At 37.1% G+C, this 17,432-nt stretch overlaps 1 protein-coding gene across 1 annotated transcript in view; it reads left to right on the top strand.

The window, feature by feature from the left end:
• The window catches only part of LOC112046945 (hemicentin-2-like), a 202,424-nt gene that overhangs the window by 174,463 nt on the left and 10,529 nt on the right, over positions 1 to 17,432 (top strand). Inside the window, exons 12-14 of the mRNA XM_052888103.1 lie at positions 6,538 to 6,699; positions 8,222 to 8,356; positions 11,126 to 11,332. Of these exons, the coding sequence (XP_052744063.1) occupies positions 6,538 to 6,699; positions 8,222 to 8,356; positions 11,126 to 11,332 (504 nt within the window). The remainder of the gene's footprint in view (positions 1 to 6,537; positions 6,700 to 8,221; positions 8,357 to 11,125; positions 11,333 to 17,432) is intronic.

Raw genomic sequence — 17,432 nt, 5'->3', positions numbered from 1 at the left:
TCTTTCTTTTCGCTAAAACTTAGTTGAGTAAAAATTAGGTACCTACATTATAAAACTGTAGGTAGGTCAACTAATCGAGTATAGTCAGGCAACTTTGCGCTATCTACTTGCAAAATAATAAAAGATTTAAATTTAAACTTGTAAGAAAATAAAATCCCCCTGTACATAAGCGAATAAAGTTGTACATTTCAACTTGCCTCTATCAAGATTTACGTCTAACTTGTTAAATTGTTATCTCATAAAACATAGCCCATAACATATCCTGTGTAATCAGCACATATCCTTATTTGCATATCCAATGTCGGATACGACTTATAATGGCCCCTTTACACGTTAATAACAATATATATTTAATATAACAATTATTATGATATGTGTTGTTTGAATCACAAATACTAAAAATTCATTCATTTCATTCATTTGAAAGTTTTAAAACCAAGCTTATATAAAAGTCGTATATTATTATAGTGTTAATGAATATATAAACAACAAAAAAGCTTAGAAATTAAATGTATTACATGACTGGCTACACCTATTTTTAAATGGTGATAAACTAAAAAAGAAAAAACCTGGCTGAGTTTGTTGTGGGCTCCCATGACTCCCATGTACATTTCATTTTAAGTTTTCGACTAATTATTATCACCATTTCTTATAATACAAGAATCAACAATAAATATACCTGACCTTTCAAAAGTGCTTGTAAACTAAGCCTAATTGAAATTGACATTGACTATTGACTATTGACATTACTTACACTGTAAGTCAATACCCCACTATGACTACAATGGGTGTAAAACACCGGGTTGTGAGTATATCTCTAAACCAGGGCTAGTGCAAAACTTCTTTTACCGCGTGTTATAGGGTCATTGTCGGCTTAGGAGAATATACGAAATCTCAAGGCACCGCGTTAAAAGCGAAAAAAGTTATAGACACAAAACTAAGTCACATGGGTGTAAAAACACCCTTGTAGCTTTTAAGGGTTAAATTAAAATGAAACCGTTTATCAGTATACTATACTGTTACAGAAAACTTAAATTGGAAAACCGATTTTAGCCTCCACCCCTCCTATTTTAACAATAAATGCATGTAATAAAAAGTATTTTTTAATGAATAGAAATCAATGCATTTTCTGTAAAGTATTTTGTTCTAACTTTCATTATTTGAATCAAATCGAGAGAAAGAAGTAGTTCTAATTTATTTTTAAAATTTTAAATACAAAATAGGACAATTTATAAGCTTCTAAAAATGTCATGATACAGCAAAGTAACGACTATAGTTGCTATATAGCGATGTACGTAAAGGTATTCAAATGATTGTGGCTCGGGTTCGACGTACCCGTTTCCTTCCTCTGCGGTCCTATCCATTTATCATTCCAGATTGTTAAGAAATAGCTACACAGGTGTTATTGAGATGTAACTCGTTGAACTGACTCAGCAGTATTTAAATGTAGGTATATCTAGTCAGTATTTGTTGTTTCAATTTGAGATTTTAATCAATAATAAAATATAAAAATGCTATGCTATTCGGTTCAGTAGCCGAGGCGTGAAAGAGTAACAAACATTCATACCATCAAAATCATCAGGTTTTCCCAAATCTCGGGAATCAAAGTAACCTATGTGTTAATTCAGAGTAAAACCTATTTCCATTCCAAATTTAAGTCAATTCAGTTCAGTAGTTGCGGCGTTAAAAAGTAACAAACAAAAGAGTCCAAACATACATCCAAACATCCATACAAACTTTCGCGTATATAATATTAGTAGGAAAATACTTATAATAATGAATAATAAATTACTAGTGATTAAAACTATTTAACTTCCCTATTAAATTATATTAACATAAAATTTTTGAACAAGTTTTTAGCAATCATAATCGGAACACTTGCATAAGTTTCGACAGAGGTTCAGTTAATAATTTGTTTTAAAGTTCCAACTCCGACTTAAATCGTGAAGTGTAAAGGGGACATTATAGTAAACTGTCGAAGCAAAGTATCTATTCTAATAGAAAAGTTGATTGAAAAGTTGAAACTGAATAGATTATTTGTTTGAACGCGCTAATCTCAGGAACTACTGGTCCGATTTGATAAATTATTTCAGTGTTAGATAGCCCATTTATTGAGAAAGGTTATAAACTATATATTATTCCCTTATTCCTACGGGAAAAGGAATCACGCAGATGAAACCGCGCGGCGTCAGTTAGTAAATAAAAAATACAGAATTGTTCAAATTCAATCCTTAATGTGGTGAAATACGCGGACGAAGTCGTGGGCGTCCGCTAGTAAGTTAATAAAGCAATAAATACCAATGCGTCTACAAGTAGGTATTCAAATAATTGCGGTAGGAGATCAACACGTTTAACTACTGTCGGTACGATCGACCGCTTAGTAAGTAAGTAATTGTCACAAAGGGGTGCCGTGCCAATAGTAAATCATTGAAATTGTTGCAATCAGAATAAATTGTTATGGTTAGAAAATGGAGTTGGATTATTTTTTACGAATAGCAACATTTCAAATATACATATAAATGGCAGTTTGATTTTATTGTTTTTGAATAGATGATTACTTCTAAAGGATTGGCTTGAAACACTGACCTCATACATGCCTTTTGTTTAATAAAATCTTTTTTCACGTCTGTTCAGTTACCCCATAATTAATCCATTGTTCTAATTACTTAGCAATGTCATTAAATAGATAAATCAGTGAAATATTTCGATTTTCAAGGTTGTGCCAAACATGACGAAGTGGTTTTTGATGCTTCAACTACTTTAGTTTTGATTTTCAATTGATCAGGTGGTTGAAGCATCAGACACAACAATTAGTGCTTAGTTAGGCATTATGGTGTATGGCACAATTTTTTAAATAAATGTTTTTTCTTTCTTCTTTCTTTCTATTAAATCTCAAGTGAAGTCGCGTAACAAGGTTACAATTCGAGACATTAATTTAAAGTGTAGTCGAGACAATAAGTTTTTCCAAATAACAACTAGAATCCAAATAACAAGTGGAGTATCTACACTTCTCAAAGACAGTCGTATCCTGATAGCCCGGTGACAGGATTGTATTCAAATTATTGCAGTTTAGATCGAGGTACGATTCTCTTTGCTGCAGACTAGCCGCATAGTAATTGCTGCAAGGAAAGCAGTGTTAGCAGTAAAACAAAGCAAAAATTTAAATTTAGTAATGTTAACAGATAAATCAGTGAAATGTCATGATTAAAGTTCAGTAAACCATACCAGCAGCATAGTAATTGCCGTTAGAAAGGCGGTGCCGACAGTAATCGAAATTATTTTACATGAATAAATCAGTGAAATGTTTGACAAATTCAGAAAATAAACTCACGTGTTTTAAGTCCGAAGTAGAAATTGTAGAATGGGCATTAAAGAAATATATTATAAATCAATGTAATGTAATGGTCAGTGGCGTGTATAAGGTTTTTAACTAGGGTATGCGCTGTAAGTGAAAATTGGAAAATTCCTTGTCCAACTTTGTATTCTGTTGTAGGCAGAGCATTTTTGAATCTATGAAGTCCACGCCAATGGTTATGATACTGAGTTCAGTAAATGAAATTGTGTTTTTGGAAAGTCGGGAGTCAAATTACACAGTTTACAACGTACAACGTGCAAGAAAACATTTTCAAGTTGGGGTTGAAATCACAAAGTGTAGACGGAACATTATATATGAGTTACAACGGCTGTAAATACCGACATGTCTACAAGTAGGTATTCAAATTATTGCGGTTCGAATCGACGTACGATTCCATTCGCTGCAGACTAGCCGCATAGTAATTGCCGCAGGGAAAGCAGTGTTAACAGTATCATTATTATCAATCCATGTTCGGCTCACTACTGAGCTCGAGTCTCCTCTCAGAGTGAGAGGGGTTAGGCCAATAGTCCACCAAGCTGGCCCAATGCAGATTGGCAGAGTTCACACGCAGATAATTGAGAAAATTCTCTGGTTTGCAGGACACCGTTTGAGACACGTGATATTTAATTTCTTAAAATCCACACAACTGAAAAGATGGAGGTGCATGCCCCGGACCGGATTCGAACCCACACCCTCCGGAATCGGAGGCAGAGGTCAGATCCACTGGGCTATCACGGCTCCCGTTAACAGTATATTTCATGAAGATATAATTTTTACTTATAATTATTGAAATGTTATGATCAAAATTCAGTAAATAAAGTCGTGTTTCTGAGAAGTCGGGAGTTTAATCACAAAGTGTGGAGCGGGTATTATAGAACGAAAATTGGGTTTGGTATCATGAAACTTGGAACCAATGATATTTAATACTAAAGATAAGACACTAGTGCATCAAAACTGTACCTTTATCTTGGCTTCAGACTAGCCGCATAGTAATTGCCGATGCCGGTGGTGCCAACAGAAAATTATCAAAATTATTTTGTTTATTTAATGCCAATAGAGTAATCAGTGAAATATCCTGATCAATACAAAAAAGTCCGAGGTTGAATCACTTATGGCAGAGCGGACAATATAGAAAACATTTTCAAGTCGGGATTGAAATCACGAAGTGTAGACGGGACATTATAATAAAATGTCCCTTTACAAGCGGCGTATGAGTTACAGAGCAATAAATACCGACATGTCTACAAGTAGGTATTCAAATGATTGCGGTTCGGATCGACGTACCGTTTCCTTCCTGCGGACCGGCCGCATAGTAATTGCCGCTGAGGAAGCCGGTGCCAACAGTAAATCACCGAAATTATTGTCTAATATTACTGTAGTGCAGGAGCTGGTGAACGATTTACGATAAGCGTATTAATTTTCTTTAAAAATATTTTTTGATTATATTAATTATTTTTATAGATAAAAAAAAATTTCGGTAGGTTAGTAGTTAGTCTTGCGAGAAATTAATAAATCATGGTTAGAATAATTTTTGGGTAGGTACAATATTATCATTTAGGGGTATGAAAAAAAGATATTAGCCCATTCTCAGACCTATCATAATTATTATGCACACAAAATTCATAAAAAGCGGTTCAGCTTTTTCGGAGAAGTACAATGTATAACAAACAAGACGTATTGCGGACGTCCGTGACTTCGCCCGCTATTAAATCTCTTTAATCCGGCCCTCTCGCAAAACCCGTTCTTAACGGAATTTACTAACTTTACAGTACCTCCCAGCCAAATTTCATCTTTGTTCGTCAAGTGATTTTCGATATTTCGTGATGAGTGACATTCGCGTTTTTAACTGAAGATTAAACTATTTTTCCTTGGATACGATTATTTATACTCTTTGGATTAAACTTATTTTTAGAATCTAGTGTGGAGACCACAGGCAATCTTATGGTTTTTTGTATTTTTGGTTAATAAAAATTTTATTTATTTATTTATTTTATTTTAATCTTGAATATTTTTTCGCTTTGGGAAAAACGTCCCATCTCTTGGCCTATTCTGATTGTGTGGATTACCTCCGCAATCTGTTGTTTTGCGGCATCAACTTAATTCATAGAGCTTTGCTTTATAGTTCGCGGGTACGAATAAATTTCCTTTTCAAAATCCCAAACGCTATCGTGTGAGGTGCATATAATCTGGCCAAGGTAAATTGCGCGCTTCCGCTGTAGAATCGCACGGGATGGTTCATTGTTGAAATGCTATTATTTAGTTGTTTGTTGTTAGATTGCCTTTGTTGTTTTGTTTTTTGATGTTATGGCTTTCAAAATCTACCTCCTCCTCTTGTAAGGACTTCTGAACCATGATATTTAGTCGCCTGCATCCAGCATGCCCCTGTTACCCGCTTTCAAGGTTAAAGTTCTAAGTTTTTTTTTACTGTAGGATGAAATCCTTATGGATGACATCAGGGAAGCCTGGATTACGATGTCCGGCTTCACCGACCGTCCCGGTACCGATGTGAACATGACTTCGGGAAGGGGTTGTCGTTCCTTTGTTGCCGCTCCCATTCATCTTTCATTCATTCATCAACGTTCTAGGTTACCGGGAAGTAACTTATGAATTTTGATTCCGTTGATTGATGAGTGTCAAAATCTACTCCCATTTCATAATCTCCTCAATATAAAACCTCAAACAGTATCACAAAACTATGCATTACTACAGGCCGTCTGGTGGCAATGACAATTTACCACACGGGTAAATCGTACTACACTGTTACAATTTCTTTTATCATGTAGAGAAAGTATTGTATGCCACTGCACGTAATTAGACATTGTAGCATTCGTGCTATCTATTGTGCTGGTTTCGCCTCATTGCACAAAAACTACTCATGCTACAATCCTTATTACATAACTATTTTTGTGGTATAAAAGGCCGTATCTATTTAGTTTGTTTTTGTCACAGCTTCAAGGTACTGTAGATCTGAGTAGGTTTAAAGGAACAGACAGAAAGACGGTCACCAAAGTAATCTTCTTACCTTATATCCGTTTTAATTCTGAAGTCTCGAACCCTGAAAATCAAATAAACACAAACAAAGCCATGTATAAAAGCTAGTTAATAAAACAAAAAGCAATTTCACATAATCCCCGAACGTTTGTTAGCGGCTAAACGCGGGTCATTATTTATTTGCCATACAGACGCGCCGGTATGCGGCATGACGTCACCGCAGGTGGTCGGCGCGGCGCTAGACGAGTCGCTGCATGTTCGCTGCTCCGTGCACGCGGATCCTGGTGACGTCACGTTCCTTTGGCAGTTCAACAACAGCGGCGAGAGTTTCGACGTTTCTCCAGCCAGATACGGTAATTAAAGCATTTTTCAAATATAGAATGTGCTGTGGTATGACGTAGTAACAGATGATTGGAGCTCGACAAGTCGCTGCTCCGTACACGCGGACCCAGGTGACGTCACGTTACTTAGGTACTCCATCAACAGTGGCGAGAGTGTCGACGTTTCTCCAGCGAGATACGGTAGCTGGTGTATTTCAAATATAGTACTTGCTGTGGTATGACGTAGTAAGAAATAATTGGGGCTTGATGAGTCGATGCATGTTTGCTGCTCCGTGCACGCGATCCCTGGTGATGTCACGTTGCTTTGGCAGTTCAACAACAGCGGCGAGAGTTTCGACGTTTCTCCAGCGAGATACGGTAATTGGAGCATATTTCAAATATAGAACTTGCAGTGGTATGACGTGGTAATAGATACTTGGCGCTCCGTGAGTTGCTGCATATTCGCTGCTCCGTGCACGCGGATCCTGGTGACATCTCGTTCCTTTGGCAGTTCAACATCAGTGGCGAGAGCTTCGAAAATTCTCCAGCGAGATACGGTAATTAGAGCATATTTCAAATATAGAATGTGCTGTGGTATGACGTGGTAATAGATACTTGGTGCTCCATAAGTCGCTGCATATTCGCTGCTCCGTGCACGCGGACCCAGGTGACGTCACGTTGCTTTGGCATTTTAGCAAGTGGCGATAGTTTCGAGGTTTCTCCTGCGAGATACGGTAATTAGGACAATTTTCAAATATAGAACATACTGGTGTGACATCATCTCATATGTTCGATGCGGTGCTCCACGAGTCACTGCAAACGTACGCTGCTCTATGCATGCCGATCCTGGTGACGTCACGCCCCTTTTGCAGTACTACAACAGTGGCGAGAGTTTCAACGTTTCTCTGCGAGATGTAATAATAGGCGCAATTATCAAATATAGAACTTTGCTGCAGCATTCCAGCAAAAAAACGGGGTTTGATAAGTTACTGCATGTTCACTGCTCCGTGCACACTGACCTTAAGCTGATTTTACACTGGTGTAAAAACCGCTCCTATACTTGTGTATTAATATTTTGATATATATATATACAACCTCACCTGATGGTAAGTGATGATGTAATCTAAGATGAAAACTTTTAGGAGGAAGATGAAAATCCACACTCCTTTCGGTTTCTACACGACATCGTACCGGAACGCTAAATCACTTGACGGCACGTCTTTGTCGGTAGAGTGGTAACTAGCTGAAGCCACCAGCCAGACCTGGACCAATTAAGAAAACCCAGGACCTCCGTTTTATAAATCCACCGCACATATCACTGCGCCGCGGAGGCCGTCAAAAATCTCACTACGTGGCTGTTTCTTTTGAGAATAAACATCTATAAGCCTATTAATTGATTATAAGAAACGGCTAAAACTCACGTGGTATTAGGTCGGAGTATGCCCGACTAGTTTCAAACCCATACGGGGCCCTTAGTCATGAGCTGGTTCTTGCATCACGATCCAAACTGCGAATCTATAATACTGATATGATACTCAGATCAATCTGTTACCAGCTACACTAAACGGCAGTACGAGCGAGCTGCGGTACACGCCGGCCAGCGAGAGAGACTACGGCGCGCTCACCTGTCGAGGAACTAACACCGTCGGCCAGCAATCGCATCCCTGTATCTTTCAGATCGTGCCGGCAGGTGAGATTCCTCACTGTTTCATCATTTTATTTTATTTTATTTTATTTAATTTTATAGATTTATTTGTAATCAACAGCGTAACAGTAGGTACATAATTATTAGATTACATAGGCTTAAAACTAAGGCCACAAAGATTACAAGAATATACATATTATACAAGGCTACAATACAATTTCGGGTACCTATATTAACATTAAAAAATAAATGTTTGTGTGTGTGTGTGTGTGTGTGTGTGTGTGTGTGTGTTTGTGTGTGTGTGTGTGTGTGTGTGTAAGTGTAAATTATAAATATATAAGTGTAAATTATAAATATCATCATCATGAACAACCCTTTTTCGGCTTACTGTTGAGTACGAGTCTTCTATGAGAATGAAAGGGGCTAGGCTAATAGTGCACCACGCTGGCCCAATGCGGATCGGCAGACCTTCTTCAAACAACTTGACATTGAAATCTCTAGCGCTTATCTATGGACAAAAACAAAAGGAGTTGAATATTTTTATTTCACTTAGTGAGCAAACACGACTTTTCTTCACTGGTTCCGTATAGCAAACACATCATTTTTGAGTTATAAAGGTGATAAATATTTTACAAAAAGTTCATTAACCGATTTCCAAAGGTTCTACTGAAAGTATGTTTTATTATTACTATTAAATTATTGGAGTTTACTTTTCTTATTATTGAATCTTAGTATTTTAGGCTTAGCAAAATATTGAAGTTATTACTAAAACAAATGGTTTTACTAATCAGTAAAATACCAAAGGGAATTTATATTCCTCTTAAATTTTAGCCTCTAACCTTTAAGTGTTATTAAATTATATAGGTCAGAACCTTTCACGAGTCTCGAAGGTCAACAATAGTTCGATCAATAATTAGGTATAACAGCTTTATTATTATTAGAACCTTGTACTTTCGAAACGATCCTTGTCGATTTGTAATTTAATTTAAAGAATATTGTTGGCAATTTGACTAGGTTGACTAATTGGGAAAGAGTTAGTTTTCAAGAGCGGTGTCAGTGTAATGTGTTGGTATGTATATCTGTAAGTGGCATTGTATCTTGTAAACGAATGGACCATTTATGACGCGTTTTTTTTTCTTCATCCATTCACTGCCCGCAAGTATTTTATCGAAAAGCCCGTCTGCGTTGAAGAAGACGACAGTCAGAGAATGCGGTTTTAATCTACCGTTGTGAGCCATTTAAAAAATCTTTATATACCTCTATCGCGCGGATCACGATACTGTGCTCGCCTATTGCCCTTAGTTTACTTTATATTTTTTTACATGTCACGTAACGGATACGATGGGCGACCGGTCGTCCATTTAGGAGTCAAGTGGTTATAGGTGACGTAGATATGCCTCCTTGGCCTGATTTTAACCGAAAACTATGCCTTTTGGATCGGAACACAGTCTTTTGGCGATAGATATAAGCATGGCGGTTGTATTTTTTTCATACAGTTCTACTACCCATTGGTACGCCCATGATATGAACCAGATATAAGTATAGATTAACGCCTCTATAATATCCGCCCCCCAAAAATCCTCAAAAATCACCGACATCGACAGATGCCGACCTACTAAAAACGTTACGACGACATAAGTATCGCACGTATTTGAAAATAAAATACCAGGTCGTGCAGGAGAGAATAGAAAGTACTAGCTGACGCCACGCGGTTTCACCCGCGTGGTTCCCGTTCCCGTAGGGGAATAATACGGGGATAAAATAGAGACTATAGCCTTCCTCGATAAATGGGCCATCTAACACTGAAAGAATTTTTCAAATCGGGCTAGTAGTTCCTGAGATTAGCGCGTTCAATCAAACAAATTCTTCAGCTTTATAATATTAGTACAGATAACTTTACCGTTGTATTTAAACCGTCAACAAATATCTACTTTTAATAAAAAATGTTAAACTTTGACTTTTTTTGTTATTATAATCGTCAGGACAATATCGTGCGATGTGTGACATAACTCAATTCTACATTAATTATAAATAATATTAATTATAGTCTGAATTAACACATACTTTTTATCCCGGAAAAATCCATGGTTTCCGCGGGATTTGTGAAAAACTCCACGCGGATGAACTCGCAGGCGTCCTCTAGTAAAACGTAAAAACTCCTTTTTAGAAGTCGATTAAAATGTCTATTGTTTGTAGGATCACAATTGTGTAATCACAGACAGACACTTTTATTTAAGTACTAGCGGACGCCCGCGACTTCGTCCGCGTGGAAATCTATGTAAACTTTCAAGCCCTATTTCACCACTGTAGGGGTTAAATTTTAAAAATTCTTGAATCATATTACATTTCCTATTTTTTTAACTCTAAAATTGGAGGTTTTTCCATACAAACTTTCAACCCTTGTTTCACCCCCTTTTGATCTTATTTTCGCAATAAAAAATATCCTATAACCTTCTCTGTATTATAATCTTAAACCGTGCCAAGTTTCATTTGAATTCATTTAGTAGTTTAAACGTGATGCCCGAAAAACAAAAAAAATAACACAGACAGACAGACAAACAAAAAATCGAAATAAATATTTTTAGTATTATATAACGGCCCCCAACAAAAGTTTTCAAAATAGCTTCAATGTACAGAATTTGACCTTTTACAGTTTTATTATAAGTTCTAGATGGCGCTAGTAGAACGTTATGCCACGGTAACGTTTGGTGTTACAAATGGTATAAATAAAATCTCAAATTGCGAAGTAATGTATAGAATTTGTCCACTTTTATTATAAGTATAGAAGATAAGATATGTATTGATTTGTCATAGCTCGCCCTTCTCCACCGCGCAACTGCACAGTTTTCACCGGCAACGATTCCTCCTGGATTGATGACTCAGCAAAGGAAGAGGTCAATGACTACCTGGAGGTCCGCTGTGTGGCTGGATACGACGGAGGTCTACCGCAATTGGTGGTCCTAGAAGCTTTGGACTCTATTACTGGGAGGATAAGGTTCAATGTCACTGCGAATGAGACAAGTAAGTTACTGTTTCTTTAGTAATTAACTGGTTTTCATAAATACTACCAAGTAGGTACTTGTAACATTAGGTATGAGTACGTATCTATAGTAGGTACTATATATATTTACCGAGTGACTCAAAAATAATGTATCCGTAATTTTCATCAATTAAGAATCAGTGATAGCTAAAATAAAATTAGGTCGATATTTTAACAGAGTGTTTTAATCTAAATATATACTCAGAGGCACAATTATCCACCCACTTAAATACCTCGCGTCTCACGTATTATACTCAGGGGCACAATTATCCACCCACTTTAATATCTCGTGTCTCACGTAAATTAAAGTAGACGGATAATTGTGCCTCTGAGTATATAAAAGCGAAACATCGAGATATCTCAAAAATTGCTTGACCTACGAAGTTGAACAATTGAAGAAAGGTAGTTCATAATTAGTATAGGCCGGCTAAGAATGGATTTTGCGAGAGAAAATGTAGCTTTTCATTGTTAAAACAAACATACCTACATACAGCCAAACGTAGAACCTCCTCCTTTTTGGAAGGCGGTTAAAAAGTTTATGAATACGTTGTTCACAACGAATAAAAAAATCAAATTTTACCTCTTTACCTATAATATCTTTTATTATTGTATAAATTCTCAATTAGTATCAACTATACGGTGAAAATATTTTAGCAAATAATATTAGCATAGCATCGTATGTCCTCGAAAATCTGCCAAAAGCCGGTGTTTCCCTTCAATAGCAGGAAGTGACACAATACACTCACAGTGACAAATACATTATTTTCATTCATTCTCAATTAATATAAATATTTTTAAAACCGATTTTTTACCTGAAAATATTATATCTAAACCTAATAGACCCTCGTGATTTCAACCGTGTATTTTTCATTCCCCTGGGTTTACGGGCTTTAAATATAGCTAATGCTACTTTCTGGCAATGTAGCTTTTCATTCTTAAAAAACATACACACAGCAGAACGTAGAACGTATTTTTAAACTTTTAACCGACTTCCAAAAAGGAGGAGTCCTTTTTGGAAGTCGGTTAAAAGTTTAAAAATACGTTCGAATAGTTTCAGAGCTTGTCCATAACGAACAAAAAAATCAAATTTTACCTCTTTACCTATAATATCTTTTATTATTGTATAAATTCTCAATTAGCTTCAACTATATGGTAAAACTATGGGCCTATGGACTTGGTCGCTAATTATGGGCCTCATAAGAAGGCTCAGAGTCACACAGCGGGCGATAGAACGAGCTATGTTAGGAGTATCTCTGCGTGATCGAATCAGAAATGAAGAGATCCGCAGAAGAACCAAAGTCACCGACATAGCTCAACGAGTTCACTTAGTTCGAAGAGCCGATGGACGTTGGGGTCCCAAAGTGCTGGAATGGCGACTCCGAACTAGTAAGCGCGGTGTTGGTCGACACCCCACCAGGTGGACTGACGACATCAAGCGAGTCGCAGCTCGCAGGGATTCGCTGTATGCAGGCGGCTCAGTATCGTGCTGTTTGGAAGTTCCTATAAAAGGCCTCTATGTCCAGTGGACGTCCATCGGCTGATATGATGATGATGATGATGATGATGTTACGGTAAAAAATATTTTAGCAAATAATATTAGCATAGCATCGTATGTCCTCGAAAATCTGCCAAAAGCCGGTGTTTCCCTTCAATAGCGAGTAGTGACACAATACGCTAACACCGTGACAAACACGTTACTTACTGGAGCAAATATTGGCGCCAATTCGATCAAATATTTGCGCGCACTCCGAATTGAATCTCTTCAATTTGTGTAACTCTTGATGTAACTACTTGATAGCGATTAAATTCTTAAGATTTATCTATAACGATTCATCTAAAGACTAGCAAACTCCCCACAATTTCACCCACTTAGCCGCCGTTCCCGGGGATAAAATATAGCCTATGACACTCGCAAATAACGTGGCGTTCTATTGGTATTCATTCGATCAAAATCGTTTCGGTAGAACCAGTGATTACCCCCTACAACATAACAAACTAACATACTTGCAAACTTTACCTCTTAGAATATAAGTATAGAAGCTAGCTGGTTGACTAACATTTCTAAATATCTACTAAAATTGCGATTAAAAATGGGACTCTTTTTTTTATTAGTTACAAGTATACCTTGACTACAATTTCACCTGATGGTAAGTGATGATGCAGTCTAAGATGCAAGCGGGCTAACTTGTTAGGAGGAGAATGAAAATCCACACCTTTAAACATACACACTTTTTTCACACCCCTTTTCGGTTTCTACACGATATCGTACCGGAACGCTAAATCGTTTGGCGGTACGTCTTTGTCGGTAGGGTGGTAACTAGCCACGGCCGAAGCCTTCAACTTCGTGAGTTATACTCATAAATCGATAAGTTTGGTTCGTTTACGGATCTCCTCGATTCTGATTCAATCACGTATAGATACTTTGAGCTTCTCTCCCGGACTAAGTTAATATTCATTGATTATGTATTAAATATAAACAGGAAGTTATCCATCATGGGATCTGTTAATTTATATTTTCACAGTTCACACCAATCAATAGTAATTAATCGTGTACCAAATTAATTTCTAAAGCTATATTAAGGCACTTTCTCACTAGGTTAAATGACAAATCTCTCCTTTAATTATTTCAATAGTGTCTGAGTTATAGTTTGGCAAATTCGTTCGTAACATTCGCGTTGGACCGCGGGGTAACGATGCCCCGCGCGCACGATTTCATACCCGCACAGTCCTTCCCCTCTCGTCGCCCGCATATCATGGAAGTGTCATCGACACCTCCACACCAATTATTTATAAGGTCTAGGATTATGTCTAGTCTCTAGTTTGGATTTGGATAATAGTTCAGTGGGCGGGGTTCGAACCCATAACCTCTCTTGAGTCCAGCAAGTTAACCTTCTTACACTAAATATTGACAAAACCATGTTCGTCACGTTTGCCTCTAACTCACTCTCTCAAGCCCCAGAATCTTTAACTATCCGGGCCCACAAATGTCATGGCTCAGAACTTTCATGCTCTTGCGATTCCCTTAATCGAACCCCTTGCATTAAGTACCTCGGTGTACTACTTGATAGCTCATTGACCTGGAAACAGCATATCTCAACTGTCTCGTCTCGTGTCAGAAAGTTGATGTTTGTTTTTAAAAATATTAGAAACGTAGTCGACTTCGAGTGTCTTATAACAGTTTATCTCGCCCTTGCTCAGTCAATTCTAGCGTACTGTATAACCTCCTGGGGTGGTTCCGCAAAAACACACATGATTAATGCCGAAAGAGCTCAAAGAGCCGTCCTGAAGGTTATGCTAAAGAAACCAATCCTTTATCCTACTACCGAATTATTCAAGTATTGTCAGTTACTTACTGTTCGCCAATTGTTTATACTTCAAACAGTACTTCGTAAGCACACAGAACTGTCATATAACCCAAATACTCTTAGATCCATTCGCAGTGCCAGAACTTATAATGTTTGTCCTATTAAACCACACCGTACGGCTATCGCCAGCCGTCATTATGTCCACTTAAGTAGCAACCTTTATAATAAAATTAATAAGTTACTCAACATCTACCCTTTGACTTTTTCCAATTGTAAAAACAAATGTAAATCGTGGATTAAATGTCTTTCCTATGACGAAACAGAGGAACTTTTAAGGTCCTACAAGTAACCTTTCTTTCACACAATCATGATCTCCGTAAACTACACTGGTTCTGTACACCACACCCACACGCACGAACACACACACATACACGCACACATAGACACACACACACAAAACACATACACGCATACACTAACACACTCAATCACGTACCACTTTTTCACAAATTGTATAAAAAAATATGTTTTATAACAAAGCTTGTACGAGTATGCATGTCATGTACCTCTGTAGAAGGGCGTTGATTACCACAACACAGTTATAACTTTTGTGGGATCACCGTCACCTTTTTGTTTTTATGTACTTTTTAAACTGCTCAAATAAAAAACTTTTAAACTTTAAACTTTAAACTATGGAAGCATATGAGGCAACGATATTTTATACTACAGATAGACTAGCGCGTCAAAACTGAGGCGGACATAATGTGCATAATTGTCCTAATTTCATTTAGTCGCATAATATACATCGAAAGTTATTTAAACAAATAATACTTAAATATTGTCTACAACGTCAAGTTGTCTGTTCAGAAAGTGTAAAAATTATACATATCTATACTAATATTATAAAGCTGAAGAGTTTGTTTGTTTGATTGAACGCGCTAATCTCAGGAACTACTGGTCCGATTTGAAAAATTCTTTCAGTGTTAGATAGCCCATTTATCGAGAAAGGCTATAGGCTATATATTTTTGCGGGAACGGGAGCCACGCGAGTAAAACCACACGGCGTCAGCTAGTTTACATATATAATGTAAGTAAATACAAAATTATGTATGTGTGCACTCAGTGGAGTAGCTAAGTTCGAATTACTTTTTGCAGTGATTTTGTAGGCACGAAGCATATCTATATTATAAAATATCTTTGTACCTACTGAGGCTTTCATTCGCACATTCACACGTCGTGAAACACCTCCCTTACGCCGAGTCGCTCCAATATAATTAATTACAGAGTTGGTAGTAATTACTCCAATGAGGTCCGTTGAAGCAAATTGTATTCTACGCCTAATGACCTACAACAAGGTATTTTTAACTTTCATAATTACGGGCACTGATTGTATAAAAACTAACATGCAATCTATATCTAAATTGTCGCGTTGAATTCTGTGCCTTTAGCCATGAGAAACGTCGTGTCTCTTTCTACAAACGCTGAAGGTTCGAAAATTAAAAGAATGTATATTATAGGACTCAAAAGTGATTACAAATATAAGAAAACTAATGTCGAACAAAGGTTATGATTTACAACACTTGTCAGGACAACTTAATTAACAAATCAAACCGTAACCAAAATAAGACCCTACAATGGCAGAGAATGACCTCGAGTGAAGTCACGTACTTGTGAACGATGTGTGTAGGGTTAAAGGTACTTTTGACTGTATACTAACACTCCCCTTTTCAACTCAAGTCACTCTCCCCGCCTATCTTATGTAAACCATAAAGAATTACACAACAAGAGATGTGGACGGCTCGAACGCCACGAGCACACTGAAGCCAACACGAGATCAAGCGACGCCATATCCGTCACACACTACTATTTCCTACACTATTTATTAAAAACACGTTAATTTAAAAGCGGCCAACGCGGCGATAACTTGTATGAGAATGACAGATCTGTTCGATAACTTGACCAAGTGATCTGTCGATAGCAAATGTCATTCCCATACATTTATTTATTTTCGAAGCTTTAGCGTTTGTAAAAAGAGAATCGACGTGCCACATGGCTACAAGCCTAGAGTAGCTATATGGCAGTCGTTTGCCAGACATAACTTTGCGATAGCTTGGAAGAAAAACCCTACTATCATGATAAGCTACGTTTGACATTTTATTTATCATTATTTAATTTCATTCCCATAAATATTTATTAACTAGCTGACGCCGCGCAGTTTTACCCACGTGGTTCCCGTTCCCGTAAGAATTATAATATAATATATAGCCTATAGCCTTCCTCGATAAATGGGCTATCTAACACTGAAAGAATTTTTCAAATCGGACTAGTAGTTCCTGAGATTAGCGCGTTCAATCAAACAAACAAACTCTTCAACTTTATAATATTAGTATAGATTGTCGAAGCGTTTGCGATCGTAGAAATAGGATCGAGGTACTACATGGCTCCAGGGGAAATAGATTAAATAAATACAAACATTTACCACTATCCGGCAATTTTACTAGGCAACGTATTTGCAATGATTGTGTCAATGTGAATATTTTTAATTCCAAATAAATAACAGATGAGGGTATATATTTATTATGCCGGATCTTGTACTAATTAATAGAGACAGAATACAATATTTAGTGTTGGTTTTTTTTTTTCAGTGTTATCAAATAAGCATAAAAGTGTAACCGAACGGAAATGCGTGTCAAAATGCAATAAATGTTAGCACAAAGGTCATTCGCAATTAAAACAACACGCTTTAGTTCCGGCGACAGCGCGCCAATTACTATTA

The sequence above is a fragment of the Bicyclus anynana genome, chromosome 21, assembly GCF_947172395.1.
Source record: "Bicyclus anynana chromosome 21, ilBicAnyn1.1, whole genome shotgun sequence".
Lineage (NCBI taxonomy): Eukaryota > Metazoa > Arthropoda > Insecta > Lepidoptera > Nymphalidae > Bicyclus > Bicyclus anynana.
The sequence above is the reverse complement of the archived record's forward strand: the minus strand, read 5'-3'. Positions and strand labels throughout refer to the sequence as shown.